This window comes from Thamnophis sirtalis, unplaced genomic scaffold, assembly GCF_051295495.1.
Source record: "Thamnophis sirtalis isolate CommonGarterSnake01/CBP01778 unplaced genomic scaffold, rThaSir2_p1.2 scaffold_1, whole genome shotgun sequence".
In the NCBI taxonomy this organism is placed as follows: Eukaryota; Metazoa; Chordata; class Lepidosauria; order Squamata; family Natricidae; genus Thamnophis; species Thamnophis sirtalis.
In genome coordinates, this window is record NW_028261381.1 from 42,742,594 (window position 1) to 42,764,329 (window position 21,736).

The 21,736-nt window shown below is 39.8% G+C and overlaps 1 protein-coding gene across 1 annotated transcript in view; it reads right to left on the minus strand.

Moving 5' to 3' along the window:
• THSD7B (thrombospondin type 1 domain containing 7B) overlaps window positions 1-21,736 on the minus strand; it is a 442,486-nt gene that overhangs the window by 278,033 nt on the left and 142,717 nt on the right. Inside the window, exons 5-6 of the mRNA XM_087710996.1 lie at window positions 21,361-21,516; window positions 19,592-19,789 (exon numbers count right to left, since the gene is read on the minus strand). Of these exons, the coding sequence (XP_087567122.1) occupies window positions 19,592-19,789; window positions 21,361-21,516 (354 nt within the window). The remainder of the gene's footprint in view (window positions 1-19,591; window positions 19,790-21,360; window positions 21,517-21,736) is intronic.

Genomic DNA, 21,736 nt, shown 5'->3' on the forward strand with positions numbered 1-21,736 from the left:
TAAAAGAAAAATATAAAAGCAAAAAAATAAACCAGAAAAACAGCATATACAGTATATCACAGAAGTGAGTACACCCCTTCACATTTTGTAAATATTTAAGTATAACTTTTCATTTGACAACACTGAAGAAATGATACTTGGCTACAATGTAAAGTAGTGAGTATACAGCTTGTATAACAGTGTAAATGTGCTGTCCCCTCAAAATAATACAACACAGAGCCAAGGTTATGGACTGGCCAAGTATGTCACCAGACCTAAACCCTATTGAGCATGTGTGGGGCATCCTGAAATGGAAGGTGGGGGAGTGCAAGGTCTCTAACATCCACCAGCTCCATGATGTTGTCATGGAGGACTGGAAGAAGACTCCAGGGGCAACCTATGAAGCTCTGGTGAACTCTATGCCCAAGAAATGACACTTGGCTACAATATAAAGTAGTGAGTATACAGGTTGTATAATAGTATAAATGTGTTGTCCCCTCCAAATAACGCAACACACAGCCATTAATGTCTAAACTGCTGGCAACAAAAGTGAGTATACCCCTAAGTGCTATGTTGTTGGTACAATCACCTGTACTACAGAGGAAATATAGATATCAAAATAGCAAATTGGAGAATTTTAGTCCAAACTAAGCTTCATAGTCACATTTCATGCAGATACTGTATTAAATGATTTAGGCACATGATTTGTCATTATGGAAATAGCAGTGAAGCACTAATGCATCTGCAGCATTTATGCCTACATGCAAATTTCAGAGCTAACGTGACTTTCTCATTTTGTGGATCTGTAGTGTTTATGCATAAGTGTGTGTGTTGTGTGCATGCGTGTGTGTATGTATGTCATGTTACATTCTTAAAAGTACAAACTTTTCCCCTTTTGTGTTCCAACATTGTGTGCAAATCTGAAAGAATCTTGTATCATGATACACATTTCATCACTTTAACAAAACCTCATTCTGCTATATGGAACCTTTTATGTGATTGTATCCTATGTACATATACTGTATAGAAGCAGCAGTCAGAGTAAAAAAAGAGACCAAACATAATCAAAGTATGAGCTCAGCCCTACTTACTGATCCACAGATCCAGTGACAAAATGAAATTTTTAACGCCTTATGAATAGCTAACAGATCTACTACCAATCTAATATTTGAGGAATGATATTTCAAAGGCAGAAATGACTAGGTTGCATTCCTGAGCAGACAGAACTCAGAACATGATGTAATTGGTCCCTCAGCCCCTCCCCCCGACTCATTTCATGAAGGGTTTTGAGACTACAACCAGTACCTTGTACAGAATTAAACTCAAAAGCTAACCATTGCAAGTCACAGAGCAGAGTTGTAACAATTGCCTATGTCACCATATTCTGTATCAACTGTAGCAGTGGTGGGTTATGGGTGTACCGATGCCCGCCCGTGCTTCTTACCGGTATTTGAGCTCTTTGGGGCTTCCACTGAGCAGCTGGAGTGTTCAGAGACGTTGTGGAGCACCGCAGACAGTAAGTATGCATGCACTGCGCTGCATGCGTATGCACCCCTGCTGCGCACGTTCATGTAGTGGACGCCAGGTCCCGTTGCACCAAATTGGTTGCAACAGGATCCGTAACCCACCACTGAACTGTAGCTTTTAGATGTTCTCCAAGGGCAGCCCTGTCAATCTCTCAAATATTGGTATTTGTAATACATTTTTGAATGTTCAGTTGGCTGAGTTTCATGTTTAATGAATAAAGTATATAATAATAATAATAATAATAATAATAATAATAATAATAATAACAACAACAACAACAACAACAACAACAACAACAACTCCGCTGTTGCCTGTCCCAAGCCTGGATGAGAAAGGAGGAGGGTTGGGATCAGGTTGGCAACCTGACCCCATAAAAAAAAAAACCCGCCAACCCATATAACATGGTAAAAGAAACGAATAAAAATTCTATACCGCATCGGTCATTGCGCGGGTTAACAAGGGTCGCGGCGGATGTTGAGGTCCCTGTGCATCTGTCGACAAGTGGACTACAAGTGGACCAGCCAACAAAATGAAAAAAGTGCAGATGAAAACCGGGCCATAATGGCCTGTTATTACAACTCAGAGCCAGAAAAAAGAGGCTATTTAAAGCGAATGTATGAATTATGGAAACAACAATATCCAGATTCAAATGTTAGTGAACAACGACTAACAGATCAAAGGCCATTTATTATACGGAATAAAGTGTTTAGTGAAGTTGAACTTGAGGAAATTCAGGCAATTTGCAAAAATAAAATAAAAAACATCACAAGCAGAAACAACCAATGCTCAAGACACAACTAAAGACACTGTAGTAGAACTCCTAGAAGAAGATGTCGGGGAGGAAATAACAACACTACCACCAGAACCAGATATCATTGAACCAACTGATGAACTAGCTCAAAAACAAAAAGAATTGAAGAACAAGATCATGGAGCATTTTCTGTCTAAAGAGGAAAGGCAACGTTTACCATCATTAAAAACTGTGCCTAAAAATTTTTTGGCCCCTATCATGAAAATGGTTAATGCAGTGTTTTCAACAATTGAATCAGGATCCATCTTAGAAACGAATCAGTTAATGTACAGAGCAGCTGTAATAGTCACTAAAGAACTAGGCATTAAAATCAAAGCACCTAGTCACCAAATGTAAAAAGCATCAAAGCCAAAGTGGAAAATCCGATTAGAACAAAAAGTCAAAAAATTAAGGGCAGATGCTAGCAACTTGAAGAACATGCATGAGCAACGGCTTAAAAACAGCAAAATCATAAATCAGCTAATCAGAAGATATAGACTGGATACAAGAAACATCAATGAAGTTGTAGAGATTATAAAACAGCAGATAACAGCAACAGCTAGAAAAATTGAAAGATATGAGGCACGAATCATCCAATATAAACAAAATCAGCAATTTCGATCAGACCAACGGCGTTTTTATCAAAATCTTAATATGAATGGTGACACCAAAAGTGAAAAACCAGAAAAGCAGGCCACGGTTGAATTCTGGAAAGAACTGTGGGAAAATGCAAAAGACTACAATAAGGAAGCAAAGTGGATACATGACTTTGAGAAAAGCATTGGCAACAAGCAAATGCAAGTATTAGAAATAACAACAGAGATGGTCAAATATCTAGTAAAAAAAGTAAAGAATTGGACATCACCTGGAAATGACCAATTGCATGGTTTCTGGCTGAAATATATGACCGGTTTACATGCAATATTGGCCTGGCAACAGAATGAAATTTTACAAAATGGTCAATTTGATGAATGGTTGACAACTGGAAAAACATACTTGATTCAGAAGGATGTAACTAAAGGAACAATACCTGAAAACTACAGACCAATAACATGCTTGCCAACAACCTTCAAATTACTCACAGGCATTATTGCAGATAACATGATGGATTATTTGGAAACAAATAACATCTTGCCAGTAGAGCAAAAAGGCAACAAAAGAAGGAGCAGGAGCACAAAAGATCAGCTCCTAATTGATAAAATGATATTAGAAAATTGTAAGAACAGAAATCGAACTTGAATATGGTCTGGATTGATTACAAAAAGGCATTCGACTCATTGCCACATAGCAGGATCATAAAATGCTTAGAAACAACTGGCATTAGCAAAAATATTACATCCTTTACTGAAAAGGCGATGAAACAATGGAGAACTGAGTTGGCAGTAGGGAATGAGATTTACGGAATGGTTAATATCAAGTGAGGAATTTTCCAGGGTGATTCACTTTCACCTCTTCTCTTCATCATCGCAATGATCCCACTATCAGTAATCTTTAAAAAAATGAAATTAGGCTACCAATCAGCCAAAGAAGCTGAAAAAAATTTGCATTTACTATATATGGATGATTTGAAACTCTATGGAAAGTCAGAAATAGAAATCCAATCATTGACAAACACAGTCTGAGTATTCAGCACCGATATTTCAATGCAGTTTGGCATAGAAAAATGTGCCACTGTATCCATAAAAAGGGGCAAAATCACTGCATGTGAGGGAATTGAAATGCCCAATGGCCAATTAATTAAATGCAAAGAAAATGAAGCCTACAAATATTTAGGCATTCTGCAGTTGGATAACATCAAGCATGGAGAAATAAAAACTATTGTCAGGCGAGAGTACACCAACAGAGTTAGGAAAATTTTGAAATCTAAATTGAATGGTGGAAATACAATGAAGGCCATAAATACCTGGGCAATACCAGTTATAAGATACACAGCTGGTATAGCTAACTGGACACAAGCTGATTTGGACCTTTTGGACCGAAAAACCAGGAAACTAATGACAATGCACTACAGTTTACATCCACGTGGTGATACTGATAGACTATATCTGCCCCGAAAATCAGGTGGGAGGATTATTACAAGTGAAGCAAACAGTTGAAGAAGAAAAACATGCACTGGCTGATTATTTAAAAGAAAGTCAAGAACATCTATTAATAGAAGTAAAGAACAAAAATCTACTGAAGGCCCAACAGACGAAACAAGAATACAGAAAAGATGTGATAAAATCAAGAATGGAGAGTTGGCAGAACAAAGCACTGCATGGCCAATTTCTGGAAAAAATAAAAGATAAAGTGGACAGTGAACAAACTTGGTTATGGTTAACAACAGGTACATTAAAGAAAGAAACAGAGTCACTAATCCTGGCTGCGCAAGAACAAGCTATCCGCACAAATGCCATTAAGGCCAAAATCGAAAAATCCTCTGATGATGCCAAATGCAGACTTTGCAAGGAAGCTGATGAAACTGTTGATCACATACTCAGCTGCTGTAAAAAAAATCATGCAGACTGATTATAAATTGAGGCACAATTCAGTAGCACAAATGATCCATTGGAATTTGTGCAAAAATTATAATATTAAAACAGCAACAAACTGGTGGGAACATCAGCCTGAAAAAGTCACCAAAAATCAGATGGTCAAGATCTTGTGGGATTTCCGTATACAAACCAACAAAATACTGGCGCATAATACACCAGACATCACACTGGTTGAGAAAAATAAGGTCACAATCATAGACATCGCAATACCAGGTGATAGCAGGGTCGCCGAGAAGGAACATGAAAAAATCGCAAGATACCAGGACTTAAAAATCGAAATTCAACGACTATGGCACAAACCAGCAGTGATAATTCCAGTGGTAATTGGCACACTGGGTGCTATTCCAAAAGCACTGGAATTACATTTAAAACAGTTAAAAATTGACAAAATCACCATCAGTCAAATGCAAAAAGCCGCACTGCTTGGATCTGCACGCATATTACGAAAATAAGTTACGACGTCCTAGGCCCCTAGGTGGGGCCCAACGAGTAACCAATGCCAAATCCGGCGAAACAACTGGCCGCTGTGATACAATTGTATAATAATAATAATAATCCCAAACCCAAGCTCTTTGGTTTGTTAAGCCAAAACACATTATATTAACTCATAATCAACTAAGAAAAACAAATTTATCCTGTATAATTAGAATCTTTTGTCTCCAGTTTACCTAGTCAAGCCTTTACGAGAGAAAAGGAGGAGGAAATAGCAAAAGGTGAAATCTCTAATGCCACCATAATTATGCTTGCAAAGAACTTGGAAACTAACAAAGAAATGAGAAAGTAAAGAAAGTTCAGGTATCCCATCTTCTTCACTGAATCCATAATTCTAGGAAAAGTGCAACAATGGGTAGAACTGCTCTGCTATGCATGAAACCCAGAAACAGGTTATCTTTGAATGATTTAGCACAAGGTTCCCATATATGGGCAGTGGGCCACAAGGAAAAAGCAATCAAAGGCTGACCTTCAGCAGATCATGGTGAGGGAATTGTTCTTATCACCTTGCTGGATAGATTCTCTTCCAATCTATGAAGAGAGATCAATTACAATTTGTCATAATGTAGTCTTACCTTGTCAGCATTACCTGCTTTGGGACTGGTAAAACTTAGCTAAATTAAAATAGAGAATTTGGTATCTGGCTATCCAAAATGACAAAACCAAAGCCTTCCTCTCTTTTATAGCATAATTCCTAGTTATGCTATATAGCATAGCTCCTTCCTAGTCTGTCTCTAAATATTTCTATAACATCTCATATGCTCCACTTTAGGGTGTGACCTATTAGGGCAACAATTAGTAGATATATAAGCATCATGGATGAAGAGTGACCATTCTTAAGAAACCTCAAAAACTGTTCCAAAATTCTTATCAATAGCTGTAGCTGTTAGAAACATCTGGTTCCTGCTATTAACTATGTGGGAGAAGAGCAGGCTGAGCTGGAAGGCAGAGTTAAACATGTCATCAGTGTAGAGTCACTGCATTGCCACAAGAGATCCCAGTCTAGTCACCTAAGAATTCCATTGGCCCATATCAAGCACTAATTTATCTTTGACCATTAGTTGACTAGATTCTTATGTGTAGGTAGCAATAATAAACTCTTCAGTGCTTTGAACTCAGTGAATGCTCCTGGTTATTTGCTCCTGGCAATCTGTTAGCTACTAATTGCTTTAGGATTTTCTCACAATTTTACAATTCCCTTTTATACAGTAATTATTGTATTGTTTACTGGTCTTTTATTGTGTTTGGTCTTGGACCACAGATAAATTTTGATTGATTCAACAATAATGGGTTTTGAAATGGATTTTAAAAGGTTTCCATCTGATGCATGATATGAATTACCATTTGAATCAGAGATATCTTTCCACTGGGTGCTGTGCCTTATGGCACAGATCCAGATTCTTTCTTTCTTTCATATTCATTTCTTTATTTATTTGTTCAATTTAGACAGCTACTCATTTGGCAAAATGACTCAGGGTGGCAGATTCAGAGGGTAAAAGATGATTTGAAGAACATATGGAAGTAAGTCACATCTGTCTATATCATCTTAAAAGGAAATAGAGATTTTTCAGGGGATTGCATAGTATAAATTCAGGAAGCAATACTCATCTGAAAGATGAGATGTCCATGTCCATGAATTCTTCCAAACCATTTTTGCCTTTTAAATCCAGATATTTGTGCAGCCCTGCTGGCATGAATGATGTTTCACAGTACTTGCACAGTTGCCAATTCATGCACCTGTATCTCTTATTGAGTTTTTAACTCAGAATTTATGTTATATATTTCTGCAAATGAGTACACAAATTCAAACATTCAGTTCTATTTACTGAATTTGGTCCATTTTGCTATCTCTGCTTCCCTCTACAAAAGAGTTAGAGAAAAAAGGCTGGATTGGGTGATGAGAAAAATGAGTGTAATTTTAAATGACTAGGTTTGAATAATCTGTTCCATGCAGATTACACTACTCTGATAACAAAAATTGCAAATGAACTGCAATCTCTAGTGAAGTAGAGCTAGTAACTAATATAGTCCAGGGACATGGTGTAAAATGGAATCATAAAAGAAGTCTAAATGAATAACAAGGGCCTGGCCTGAACAGAATAAAATAAATCATTAATTTAATTGTTAATTTTAATCTAATTTTTAAATTTTTATTGTTAATATTAATTGGGTTAGTTTTTGGATACTTTATTTAATTTCCTTTTTAACATTTTTAATATGTGGGTTTTTTTATGTTGTATGCCACCCTGAGTCCTTTGGGAGAAGGGCGGCATATAAATCAAATAAACAACAAACAACAAGAGGATCAGCAACCAATCATACAATTCACAATGGAGATATTGAAATGGTAGATAGTTTGTTTTTTGGAGATAACTATCAGCAGTAATATGGCACAGACAAAGTCTTAGTAGGGTAGTAATGAAGACCATTAAGAGATGTGATGTGTCTATGTCTACAAAGATTAGAATTGCAAGTAGTCCTCGATTTAAAACCATTCATTTTATGACCATCCGATGTTGCAATGGTACTGAAAAAAGTGACTTACAAATGTTTTTCACATGGACTGCTGCAGCATCCCCATGTGTCCGTGATCAAAATTAGGACACTGGGCAACCGATTCATAGTTATGAAGTTTGCATTGTCCCGGAGTCATGTGATCCCTTTTTGCGCCCTTCTGAGAAGCCAAGTCAATGGGAAAGTCAGATTCACTTTACAACTGTGTTACCAATTTAACAACTTCAGTGATTCATCTGATTCACCTGATTGCCAAGAAAAATCGTACAATGAGGAAAAACTCACTAAACAACTGTCCCGCTTAACAACATAAATTTGGGGCTCAGTTGTGGTAATAAGTCGAGGACTACCTCTATGTTTCTCTGTGATGCTCGATAGACACCAAAAAAAAAAGAACTCGGAAGAAAATATTATTTATCAAATTTGGAGGCTGCCTGCCTATCTCTCTCACAGAGAGAAATTCTGCAGATAGAGAATTGACACTTCAAGAACTATGATTTTGGAGAAAACCCCTGAGAACATCATGTTTGGGCAAATGAGTCATAGAACAAATCAACACTCAAGCTTTCCACCTGTCAATCATTTTCACAAGAAGAGGGTTCTTTTTCTCATAACTGTATGGGCAGTTTGAAGTGTTGCACTGTGGCTTTATATATTAAATTGGCTGTAGCATCCATATCTATGAGAGCTGAAGTTGAACAAAGAATAGCAGAGGAAGTGGCATGCACTTTCCTGTCCTTGACTGCCTGAGGCTCTCTTCATTGTTTGACTGTTTCCACCCCTCCTGCCATCAGCCATCCTGCTGGATCTTGAGAGACGACTCTGCAAAGTTTACTGGAACAATTTCAGACTTGTGGCCACTGGTTTGTAATTGCACAGGTGCCCAGGTTTCTCTGTTTTCTGTTTTTCTATAGCAGATACTTTTTTTTTTTACTGTTTCTATTTGAATGGATTCTCCAGCACTGTGGTGTGCAAGGAGGCTATCAGGGATGGGGAGAAGATGAAGAGAAATTATAAAATCCCCTCCCTTTATTATTCCCCTTATATTTCAACTCTCCCAATCACCCATCAATTAACAACAACAAAAAAAAAACCCAAAACACAATGAAACACTCCTTCCAAATTCTTTGGTGTGCCTAGTCTTACTAAATCAGCTCATCAGCAAGTCCTTCTTGAAATTGATCCATCATCCCACTCAATACCTTTGGGGTATAATTGAAAAATCTAATAGGCATTAATGAACTCTACTGATGCCTTGTTTCAGCTTGCAAATCTCTCAATGTGCTTCCTTCTCCTATAGTTGAATTATCAAATGCTCTACCACTTTGCATGAAACCCTGGGAATTATCCAGCAGGGGCACAAGCCCATTTGGCTGCCACTTGTTTCAGTAGAATGAAAGTTTCCCTGGACAAGTCTGTAGGAAATTCTACTAGTTATCATAAAGAATTCATACTGAGAGGTAAATAAAATGTAAAACTGATTCTATACACTTCCAAACTTCTCTAACAAACTGCCATGAGACTAAAGAAATATTGATTGGGGTATAAGCTGCTTAGTTGCTCTTGGCTGAGGCAAATGTCCCAAATGCAATGGGACGTTTAGGCACCAACCATTGACCACGCCCCCGTTGCCCCTAGCCACCTGCCTCAGCTGATTTACAGCCAGTTTTCCTCTCCTGGCCATTCTACATGGCCAACAACCCCTGGCCCTCGCCCTTCATCCCTGGCCATTCGCTCAGATTCTGTTTGACCTGGGCCTTTGGCTGCATGGGACAAGAAGTCACTAGCAAATGGGAGCAAGCAGCAGTCACCGATCGATGACAGGCTGTGGGAAGAAGCACACCATTGCAGGGCCCGTTAAGAGGTGTGCACCAGGCAACTGGCAGTGGTGGCATGGAGAAATTATTCCATGGGCGCATGGGGGCACCAGGCAGCGGTGGTGTGAAGAAGCGACCATAGAGTCTGTTGGGGCACCAGACAACTGGTGGTGGTGGTGTGCAGAAGTGATCACAGATTGGGGGGGGGCATGGACGATTCACCAGTGGTGCATTGCAGAAGTGATACCGGTGGGGCTTAGAGGGATGCACCATGCAGTGGTGCATGCAGAAGCAATCATGAGTGGGGTTTGTGGGGGTGTACCAGTGAACTGGCAGTTGTGGCAAATTTTGATCACATGTCCATGGGGATGCTGCAACCATTGTTAAGTGTGAAAAGTGATCATAACTCGCTTTTTCTGTGTTATTGTAACTTTGAATGGTCCATAGTGGTTTTATTCTGCATTCTTTCCAAATTTAGGTAAATTAGCCAAAACAAAAAACAAAAAAACAACCCAAATATATTTAAAACCATCCTAAAGAAAATCAAAAAGTCTTTTGCACAACCCTTGATAGAAGAGAGGAATGGCTGCAAAATCAGACTCCTACATTTAAATTTTAATGTTTCCTTGATATGCTTGTTTGGTTGTGCTTGAAATGTTTTTTCTTTTTATAATCCTGACCTTGGACAGCAATAAAATATCCAACCATCCATCCATCCTTATATTCAGCATTTCTTACCTAACTATCAAGAACAATAACAAGTATCTATTAAAAAAAGAAAGGTACCAGAATGATTCATTATTTGAAACTTGTATTAGAACTCAAACTTAGCAGTACACAGTAAGACCATGGTTCTGAGGGCAAAAAATGTCAAGGAAATTACTTGTCTGCCTGTCTGGCTTCATAAAAAGCTGCTGTTCCATTACAGAATAGAATGCTGAGAAACATTTCAAGTCTGGGGAAAAAACCTTGGGTGCCATTAGATGCAAAGGCCACCCTGAAATTCCATAGAGGTATATGTGAAAATAAAATAATTGTTGATGCTGAAAACATCATTTTGCACACCAGGAAATGATACCTCGGAACAAACATGTGTTGTCTCAATCAACAGCTTTCCCTAACAAAAACAGCAACCTTGAAAGGAAGTAAACTCCACTGTATATTTTTTAAAAGAAATGAAAACATTTCTATAATATATGAGAGTATATTATACATGTAGGTATGTGGCCATCTTAGCAACCGAAATGCTGTATTTTCTTTTCAGGAGATGTGGCTGTTAGACAAGTGACTTCAAAGTTTCAGAGGGAATCACAAAATTCTTGCCGGGGTCACTTAGTATTAGTATGATGCTTTTGGCAGCCTTATGAGAAGTCGTGGGATATCGCAATAGAGTTGTTATCTGTGATGGGCAGATGCAGTTCACTTGCAATTTGACCCATATCCAATATCCTAATATAGTTTCAGTCAGGAACACCACAGCTAATTAAAAACAGAGAAGTGCTCCAGTTTTTGGTGCCACTGCTATGATGACTTCGAAGGTGGACTAGAAATGGAGAGACTTAAACTAAGTATCCATGTCAGGCTTAACTCTCCCAGCCAAAGACGCTCAGTCTTAATGTCAGAATCTGAGGTCATGGTTGTTTGCATGAGAAGGAATTTATCAATCTATCTCTAGCAGTTAAAAGCTAACAGCTGCTTTTTAAAGCACAGTACACGTAACAGGATCAAAAATAAGTCTGACTTTTGAAAAAAGCAGAGATGGATGACATTACAATTGAACACAGTACAATGCAATTACATCAAACTGACAATACCTGTCAAGCTTGTTCAGAGTGAGAAAAAAAAACTTTTTTCATTAAAAAAAAAGAAAGAAATCCTATCAACTGAATAAACTGGAAGACAATGAAGTTATGTAGCATATAATTCCCATTCATTAATGATGCTCATTGTGTGAGTTTGGCCAATCTCGTAGCCTAACCTAGCTTACAAGCAGGGGTGAGCTTCAACAAGTACGGACCAGTATGGGCGTACTGGATGGTGAAATTTAGCATGCCTTTCTGTACCCCTTGTTCCGGAGGCCCCATACCGGAACACTGCCTCCCCTGGCCTGCCCGCCCTCACCCACCCACGGATGCCCGGTCGCCACTCAATCTCTCTCTCTCTCTCTCTCTTCCCACCTGTCTGAACCATGCTTGCAAAGCGTGGCACGAGTGGCAGAAGCAGAAGCCTGGGCACCTGCAGCCTCAGAGCCTGCAGCCTTAAAGCAAGCCTTTGCACAGTAAAGAAAATCTTCTCAGGAGTGTGAGAAATTCTTAATTGCCTTTATTGTGCAAGTTGCTGCAGGATCCGAGGCTGCAGGTGCCCAGGGACAGGTGGGGAAATGCTGCCTGTCTGCCCCCTCCCAAAGCAACCTTGCAGGTTTTCAAGAGTGTCTGGAGAGGCATTTTTAAAAAAGAAAAAGTGGGAAAAGCCGCAAGATCTGGAGAGATGGGTGGTCGGTCTTTGTTGGGGGGGGGAAGTACTGTGCTGCCGAGGATGGGCACCGGACAGGATGCCGGCGGCGCTGGGAGCAGGGCTGTACATGGAGGAGCCGGCTGTCAGGGTGCCCTGAAGCAGCCCCAGCCAGCATGTCCCGCAAGAAGAGCTCCAAGGGCAAGGGTGGCAGTGCCACGCTCTCCTCCACCCTGCCTGCCACCCAGCAATGTGCCGCTGCCACCTCCTCCTTGGCATGCAGGCCAGGCAAGGGCACTGGCATGGCACAGGAGGGGAGGCCAATGGTGGGCACTGCCCAGTCAGCCCTCCCTCAGCAGCAGCGGCGAGTTCCATGATGTTGCTTTCAAGGGGAGTAGTGGGAGTGGGCGCCACTCAACCGGCACCCACCCAGCCACCACTCAATGGGCGGGTGGGTGGAGGGTTGCCCTGGCCCAACCGGTGGCTGGCACAGCTAAAGTGGCACGTGTTGGGGAGGCTTGGTGGGTGCCAAGGGCACTTGTCTTCCCCAGCCAGGCTGGAGCACGGGACGGCTTTGCAACAAGCACATCTGCCGCTTACAGAGCAAAGATGCAGCAGGCTTGTTTTCCAGCCTGTTCCCGGCCCTGCAAAGGTCCCAAAAGTCCCTGGGCTCTGGGGCATCACATGCTGTGAACGGAACTGTCATCCACGAGCAGGTGCCTGAAGCTGCTGCATGCAGGAATTCGCAGGTGCAGGTAGACTGCACCTGTACTGGGAAGCTCTTCACCCCAGAAAGCTCCTCTCCAGGTCTCCCTTTCCCAGCCATCTCCACTTCTGGTGCTGCCAGTTCGGCGCTGCGGCACCCTTTGCCCCCTTGAACATCCTTACATCAGATGGTCTTTCCCACTCAGTTTTGTTTGCCCAGCCCAGGACCCTTTAAGGAGAAAAGGGTGAGTTGGGAATGACTAGCACATACGTGAGGAGAACCTTTATGTCTCAAAGGTGCTTTTTGCAAAAGGCAACTGGATTGTTTTTTTCCCTTGAGGAAGAAGAACAAAAAAATGTTACACTTCTCATCCAAGAAGCTTCATCAGTTGTGATGGCTGTGTGTGTGTGAGGTGGGGAGGAAGGATAAGTATTGGTTGAGGCTGGATGGTAGGGGAAACATATGTTCTGACCAGATTTTTTTTGGAGGGGGGGTGGGGGGGATGGAAGGATTGTATTTTTTTGCAATTATCTGGTTGTTCACTAGCTCTCACTCTGACAGCTGTTGAAGTCACTTGGGGGTTGATCTGTGCCCTCAGGATCTCCTGAATCAAATTGTGGAATCTTCTTGGAACGGCTACAAGGGGTGCATTGTAGACTAGACATAGGTGGTGTCTTATTCTTCCCCATCTGTTGAGAGAGTGCTATAGAGTCCCGGTCTGTTCTGAACTTATGAAGCTGGTGGGGTGGGCTCTGGATAAAAGTCAAAACCTGAGTTTGATGCTGACCTAGAGGTTTTTGTTGGAATCCTGGTTTAAGTTTTGGAGAAAGACTTAATTCACCCTAAACTTGTGACTGCTTTCATCAAACCTTAGAGTGATTAAGAAAGAAAGAAAGAAAGAAAGAAAGAAAGAAAGAAAGAAAGAAAGAAAGAAAGAAAGAAAGAAAGAAAGAGAAAAAGAAAGAGAAAAAGAAAAAGAAAGAAAGAAAGAAAGAGACAGAGAAAGAAAAAAGAAAGAAAGACAGAAGGAAGGAAGGAGGGAGGGTAGGGAGAAAGAAAGTGGGAGAGATACACACAAGAAAGGAAGGAAGGAAAGAATGAAGGGAGAGTGAGAAACAAAAGAGAGAGAGACACAAAGATAGAAAGAGAGTAAAAGAAAGAGAAAGAAGGAAAGAGAAGGGAAGGAAGGAAGGAAGGAAGGAAGGAAGGAAGGAAGGAAGGAAGGAAGGAAGGAAGGAAGGAAACTTATTGACCACAATTGAGCCCAAAATATTGGTTGCTAAGCAAGAGCATTGTTAAGTGAGTTTCACCACATTTTCCAAGTTGGCCACTCCCACCCAGTCACATGACCACCGAGCCACTCCCACAAAACATGACACACCTACAGAATAGGTTCTAAATTTTTTGAAACCCACCACTGCTTACAAGATAATATGTTTTACATTAGGAAAATAAAATTGAAACAGTCTAATATAATACTACCTATGTCCCTGAATTGAGTGTACTCAAGATTTCAAGCTTTCGGCAAAAATGTTTTCTGAAGAACCAAGGGAAAAAAAGCCAAGCTATAAAATCTATTCAATGCTGGTATTAGTGCTAATAATTCAAATAGATCCATTTGCTAGAAACGACTGAGAATAAAAAAATGAGGGAAAAGATTTAATAAACATAGATTTCAGTATCATTTTTATTATCCAAACAAGATTAATATAAACATTTCTGGAAAATATTGGACATACAAGATAGGATTTGAAGAAGAGGAAGGAACAAAAAAAGGAAACTTTCTTAGGTAAAATATAGACTATTTTGTAAATTATGAAAAGGGTTCAATACACCCCAATTGCTTAATAATAAGTTTTCCTTCCCAAAGACCAGTGCATATATGAAATCTATTTTCTATATTTTTGTTACAAGGAGCATTCAGTCTATGCTAAGATCCAACTTAGGAATTAATTTTCGTGCTTTATGTTAAAATTTTATCCTAAGCCCAAAAGAATAATGTTTTACTTTTTTTTTTCTTGTTGTTACTTCAAATACAGATTTGTAACTTTATTTTAGGACTGTCCTGATTCTTCATTATTTTTATCCTTAGTTACTTTTTTGGACATACATATAGTATATGAGTAAGTACACCCCCTCAGATTTTGCAAATATTTAAGTATATCTTTTCATGTGACAACACTGAAGAAATGACACTTGGCTACAATGTAAAGTAGTGAGTATACAGCTTGTATAACAGTGTAAATGTGCTGTCCCCTCAAAATAATACAACACAGAGCCAAGGTTATGGACTGGCCAAGTATGTCACCAGACCTAAACCCTATTGAGCATCTGTGGGGCATCCCAAAATGGAAGGTGGGGGAGTGCAAGGTCTCTAACATCCAACAGCTCCATGATGTTGTCATGGAGGACTGGAAGAAGACTCCAGGGGCAACCTATGAAGCTCTGGTGAACTCTATGCCCAAGAGTGTTAAGGCAGTGCTGGAAAATAATGGTGACCACCCAAAATATTGACACTTTGGACCCCATTTGGACATTATTGCTTAGGGGTATACTCACTTTTGTTGCCAACATTTTAGCTTTGTGTTGCGTTATTTTGGGTGGGACAGCACATTTACACTGTTATACAAGTTGTATACTCACTACTTTACATTATAGCTAAGTGTCATTTCTTCATATACTTAAATATTTACAAAATATGAGGGGGTCTACACATTTCTGTGATATATTGTACACACATAAGTGTAGATCACATTTGCTGCATATTTTTTGATACATTCCAGTAAAATTTCATTAGTACAACTTTTCTTTCATTATCTCCAAGGAGCATCCAACCACCACACAGAAATCAAACCTCCACCTATTATAAATGGCAACATCCAGTTTTTAGATTTTTCCCCAGTGACGAAGCTTTACTGAATTGAATTGAATTGAATTGAATTGAATTGATTTTATTTGTAGGCCGCCCTTTTCCCTGAGGGGACTCAGGGTGGCTCACAGAAAACCAGGGAGGGGGGAATACAGCACTAAAACGACAACACATAATAAAATAATAAGCAACATGCATACAACATTCGGGCGGGGTAATGGTCCTTATCCCCAGGCCTGACGGGTGAGCCAGTTCTTCAAGGCTGTGCGGAAGGCCTGGACGGTGGAGAGGGTACGAATCTCTACGGGGAGCTCGTTCCAAAGGGTTGGGGCCGCTGCTGAGAAGGCCCTCCTCCTTGTGGTTGCCAGCCGACACTGGCTGGCCGATGGAATGCGGAGGAGGCCTAACCTATGAGATCTTATAGGTCGTAGGGAGGTAATTGGCAGAAGGCGGTCTCTCAAGTGGAGAGACATGGAGAAGTCCATAGCAATCCTATTAACCTAGCACAATAAAGTCTTTATGTATTCTGATTTGAATAGTTGGTGCTGTAAAGTCAATGGAGCTTTGATTAATACAGCACTGTTGAAAACAGAGAAAAGTGGAATAAGAAGAGAATGATTCACAGTTCACATAGTAATTTTGCCAGTGTGATAATCAGTCTCATTTGTTTCTTTTTGGAAATATTTCCGGTGCCATGTTTACTTCAAGACACTGCACATTTCTGATTTAGCTAGGATAAGATTAGTTATACTGTAGCATTTATTTGATTAAAAACAGGCGAATAGGCCCTTTGGCAAACAATCTTGTGATCTGACAATAGTCACTCTATCAAAAATAATTAAGCTCTGGGATAGATTCAGACAGTACGAAGAAAAACAGTTGCTGCAACATGTTAGTAAACTTCACATGAAAACGTGCCTCATTCATTATTAATGGACTGGAAATTGAAGATCCTTTGGGTCTGAAATGCTGCAATGTAAATATCATGTTACTCAGCACAATGTTTTCATTTACATATCATCAGAATCTGGAACACGAATCACATTCCTTATTTTTTTTTAAAAATGTAATGAGATTTGCAAGAAGAAACGGGGGGAGAGGGAGGGAGGGAGGGAGGGAGGGAGAGAGAGAGAGAGAGAGAGAAAGAGAGAGAGAGAGAGAGAGAATGTAAGCATTTGAAGCATGATGTTTGCCAAAAGCAAACAGGGGAAATTCTGTTCATTTAAAAGATTTCTACACTCCTTGGTTTCAGAGGCAACACTGGAAAATTAGTAGTGTGGATTTCAGTGGATTAAAAATTAGTGGCGCAGTTCATTTCTATGTATTCCCACTTACTCTCAGTTTAAAAAACCGTGTAAAACAAGGGTGTCAAACTCAAGGCCCGGGGGCTGAATTCGGCCCACGAGATCTGGCCCCCAGGGCTGCCCTAGAAACAGCAAAGTACTGGCTCGCAGTGCCTTCTGCCACCAAAAATGGAGCTCAGGAGGCCTCCCAGGTTTCATTTTTGGCTGTGACAGTCTCCTGCCACCAGGAGGCCGTCACAGCTGAAAACGGAATTCGGGAGCCCATTTTCACTGGCAGAGCACTCGGGCCACCTCAGATGTCCCCAACATGAGTGATGTCAAGCTGGCCACACCCACCCTGGCTACGCCCAGCCCGGCCCCTGAGGTCAAATGCAACCCTGATTCGGCCCTCAATGAAATCAAGTTTGACACCCCTGGTGTAAAACACTGTTTCCTTTGTCATTCAAAGGAGGAAATTATGGTGTGAGCTATCCTTCTAAAATGGAAAACCAATAGTTACAACACAAACTGTTTCAACTCCTCACCTCAGGACACCACTATAGGGCACTGCATGCCAAAACAACTAGACATAGTGATAAGTTTTTTACCTTGTGCCATTACTATACTGAACACCTAATTCTCACAATACTAGTTATATTTACCCATATTGTATGGCAGAAATATTATTATCCTTATCCCCTTTACTACCCTCTCTTATTGGTATTATGATTATTGTTACTCTGTTGCTCTGCATGCACACTGAGAACTTCTACAAATTATTTGTTTGTCAAATCACACTTGGCCAAATAAAGTTCTCTTCTCTTCTCTTCCATTCCATTCCATTCCATTCCAATTATACAATATGCTTTGGAGAGACCACTTAAACCATTTTCCCCACTCAGATTATGGGACAAATTATTCAGCAATGAGTCATAAAACCTTAAAGTAAATCTTGTGTCTGCATGTAATGGCTATGGTTAGAAAGGAATGCAAATGCTGATGTACCTTTTTGAGAAAGGTTACACATTCTTGGAAAGAAATCACACCACTGTCACAAAAAGAATTTGCTCTATTATAAATATAACTGACAAAGCAGAGAGATAATTCTGTTTACACTCAGAGGATTGTCACTCTTAGACTTCTAATGAGGAGACATGCAAACTAGGCATCCCAAAGAAAGATGACAATGCAGCAGAGACTGGTGGCCAGACAGCAAATTCTGGCAGATGAAGTGTCTGCCAAAAAGGGGGAGGTTGTGATGTTGCCCTTGTGTACTTTTGACAGCTGCTCCTTATGAGTAGACTGCAGGAACTGAGTTTAGTGTTGTTGTTGTTGTTTGTGGTCAACTTGTGAGATGAATGACTAGGAATCAAGGGATTTCAATCAAGATCACAACTGTAATATAGCATCCATGGACACAAAGTTCACTGAGAATTAGAAAGGACTAAAGATTACAATTAAATGGGAAGGACACTGAAATTTGATTTACTAATACAAAATAGTTTAACTTTGGACATATTGAAGAATATTTGTGAACCATGGACTAAATAATTTTAAGAATATGTGCCATTATAGGTAGGTTGTGTTTAAAAGTTGTTATGGAACAGGAGCAAGTTCTACCAGACAACATTGAGATTGATTTGAAAGTGGATTTTAAAATGACAGTCTACAGTTTCTCTCTCTGTCTCTTTCCCTCCTTCCCTCGCTCTCAAAAAACAACAACTTGAGGTCATTTCCTGAAATCTATGCTATCTTTTGAATCGTACACAGGGGAAGGGATAGTGGAAGAGAGCTCATATTCTCCTGTCTAAGTTCAACATCTTCCCCAAAGCCATCCCATTTGCTAAAAAGTAGTGCAATAAACTGGACTAGGGGAGCCTACAAGCTAATCCAGCAAGATTTAGGTTTTTATGCTGTACCTGATAAGACTGGCCACAAAAAGCTGGAGCCACAAATTGATAATATTTGCTTTTCTTTCCAAATCCAATGAAGCCCAGCTCCTTGGCACTGTAAGATCAACTTTCTTTCCTTGGCATTGTGCTACCCTATGTCGCTTTGTTTACACAAGTACAATCAAGGATTTTATCTTCAGCATGCTTTTTTTCCACCGCACAAATTCTACTTGTAGCCCAGTAGTGTCTAATCTCCCCCAACACCTCCTGCCGGAGGCCAATATAACTATCAATTTACACATGTGGAGCTAAATCCATGCAACAACCCACTGAAAACTAGGCCTCAGCCCTGAAATTTTCACTGTGGGGATCTCTCTTTTTCTTATACTGAGGCAATTAAGGTTTTGTGGAAGTCCACAAAGAGAGTAGAACGATGTGCTAGAAAGAACTGATTAAATTATTCAGCAACGTGCTTTCACAAGACAAAGTGTGATACAAAATAATGCCACAAACTTTAGTAAAATCCACATCCAAACTTAAGATGTACATCATGCATTATTTGTAGAAGATAGACAGTATAAAACATATTGAATATTAATGCAATATTGATGATGTTAGCACTGATGGTGTTACCTAGTTTGGTAATGAAACATCTGCAAGGAAACAACCAAGCTCAGAGAGCATCAAGGACCCCCAGTGTAGCATAGTTTTAAATGAAATATCTTTGAGCTACATACCATTGTTGTTCTTGCATTGGGCATACAACACACGGTTTCCTTGTCCACATATTCCATTATAAGGGAAACAGTTTCCTTCTGAAATGCTCCAGTCATAACACATTGGATTGTCACACGGAATAGCCTCTATCAAATGTGGGCAGTTCTCAGCATTACCAATGGAATCCACAACGATGTATCTGTGCCTCATTTTGAAACCTAAGAGGAGGGGGGGGAGCAAATAGCTAAAATCAGAGGGAAGAAACAATACTGAATAATTTCCAACTATCAATCTATCTTGTAGATGAACAAATACAATAGAGGCAAGAAACACATTTTCTCACAATTCTAGCTCATTGTCTTTGGCTAGACAGCTCTGCTAACTTTTAAGCTGCCTTGCATATTTACAATGAAATGACAAGAAGGTGCTGTTAAAAATCTCTCAGGTTACATCGCACGTCCTAAAGAAGATCAAATCATGCTTGTGCACTTTAGAAAAGAAGACTCATTACGTATTTTTCCCACTTTCCAATTCTCCCTTGCTATTTCTGATGTAGGAAATTACACATTAGCATGTGCCACATTTGTATTGAGAGAATGTGGGAAAAAGGATAGACTCGCTGGTGAACATGACTGCTTCTCCATTATTTGCATGGTTATGAAAAAGACTATTTAACTTGCTCAATAGCAAACTATACATAATAGAGCTCTTTTCTTATAATATTCAACTTTTGGAGAAATGTGTGGCTGAACAATCCTACTCCCACCTATAACTTTACTGATTTCTAGGTCTACATTACGCAAGCGTATACCGTGGGAGGAATCAGAGTACAGGCAGAGTAACTCCCATTTGATGATTTTAAAAATCCAAATCCACATTTGTTAAATAGGTAGAAAGGAGCTTTATATGCATGAATTCTTCAATAATCATGTGCAAATCATAATTTGGCATAAAGCACATTAGCTTTGTTACCAAACTAGGTAACATCATCAGTGCTAGAGGATAGAAGAGTTCTCCTCTAGCACTGATGATGTTACCGAGCTAGGTAATGAAACGTCTGCAAGAAAACCACCGAGAGAGCACCAAGGACCCCACAGTTCAACTCTGAAGTACAAATATTCTGTTCTGTCAATACATTAGTTTTAATCAGAAATTCATTCTCATATGCTTCCTGGACTCATTTCATGACTTTGGGGTCCCCGTGCTCTAGTAAACCTTTGAGGCAGTGGTGTCTAAAGAAAAAGGTCAAAGCAGGTAAGATTCAGGTGATATGGTAATATGAACTAACTACAACCCCTTTTTGTATTGCATCAAAATTACATGCCTTCGAAAGGAATGGGGCTTGCAATCTGATGCCATATCCGCCCTCTCGTCCACTTGGACACATACACTCGAGACACCCCTGTTGGGAAGTGGAACACTTTTACTGTATGAGTAGGCACTGCACATAAAATCCTAATTTTGAAATAGCAGAGCTACACAGAGAGTAGAGGGTACTGGATAGTTAGTGAGTGCAATCTTGGACTGCTTTCTTATGAAACAAAAAAATAGGCTCAGTTAAACACCCAAGGAGGACTTAATTTAGTCATGGATTACAATTCTGATTTGCAAAATAACTATGATTTGCTAAAAATTAGGACACACAGTAAAGAAGCACACTTTATAAAGGAAATAAAAAGGCAAGCATATCAGGGGAAACTGGAAGGAAATATTATCCAGTACAACTGCAGAACATCAGGTTAAAGAAATACTCTACAACATTATGTTGAAACTTCATATTCAAATTCACCTTTTCTTCCTTGAATTTCTTGGCAGTCTTCATGAACGCAAGGGTCCCATGCTGACCAGGAAGAAACTACACAATCAGGAGGACACGGAATGCTACACAGTTGAGAAGCAGGAGGAACAGGAGAAAGGCAAAGTTTCTTTTCTGCAGGTCTAGTCACTTAAGAGGGGGGGAAAAAACATAAAAGGAAACAGAAATTGTGTAGGTTATTCCTTTAAATCACTGAGTGTTTCCTAATTCAACTGCATTACTATGGGCAGATTCTCAGCACAGCAACCAAAGGTACATCTGAGTTCAAGCTAACAATAGTGTAATAATCAGAAGAAATGAAATTTCTTACATTATAATTGTTATCTACTTTAATTACTTGATTGGTTTT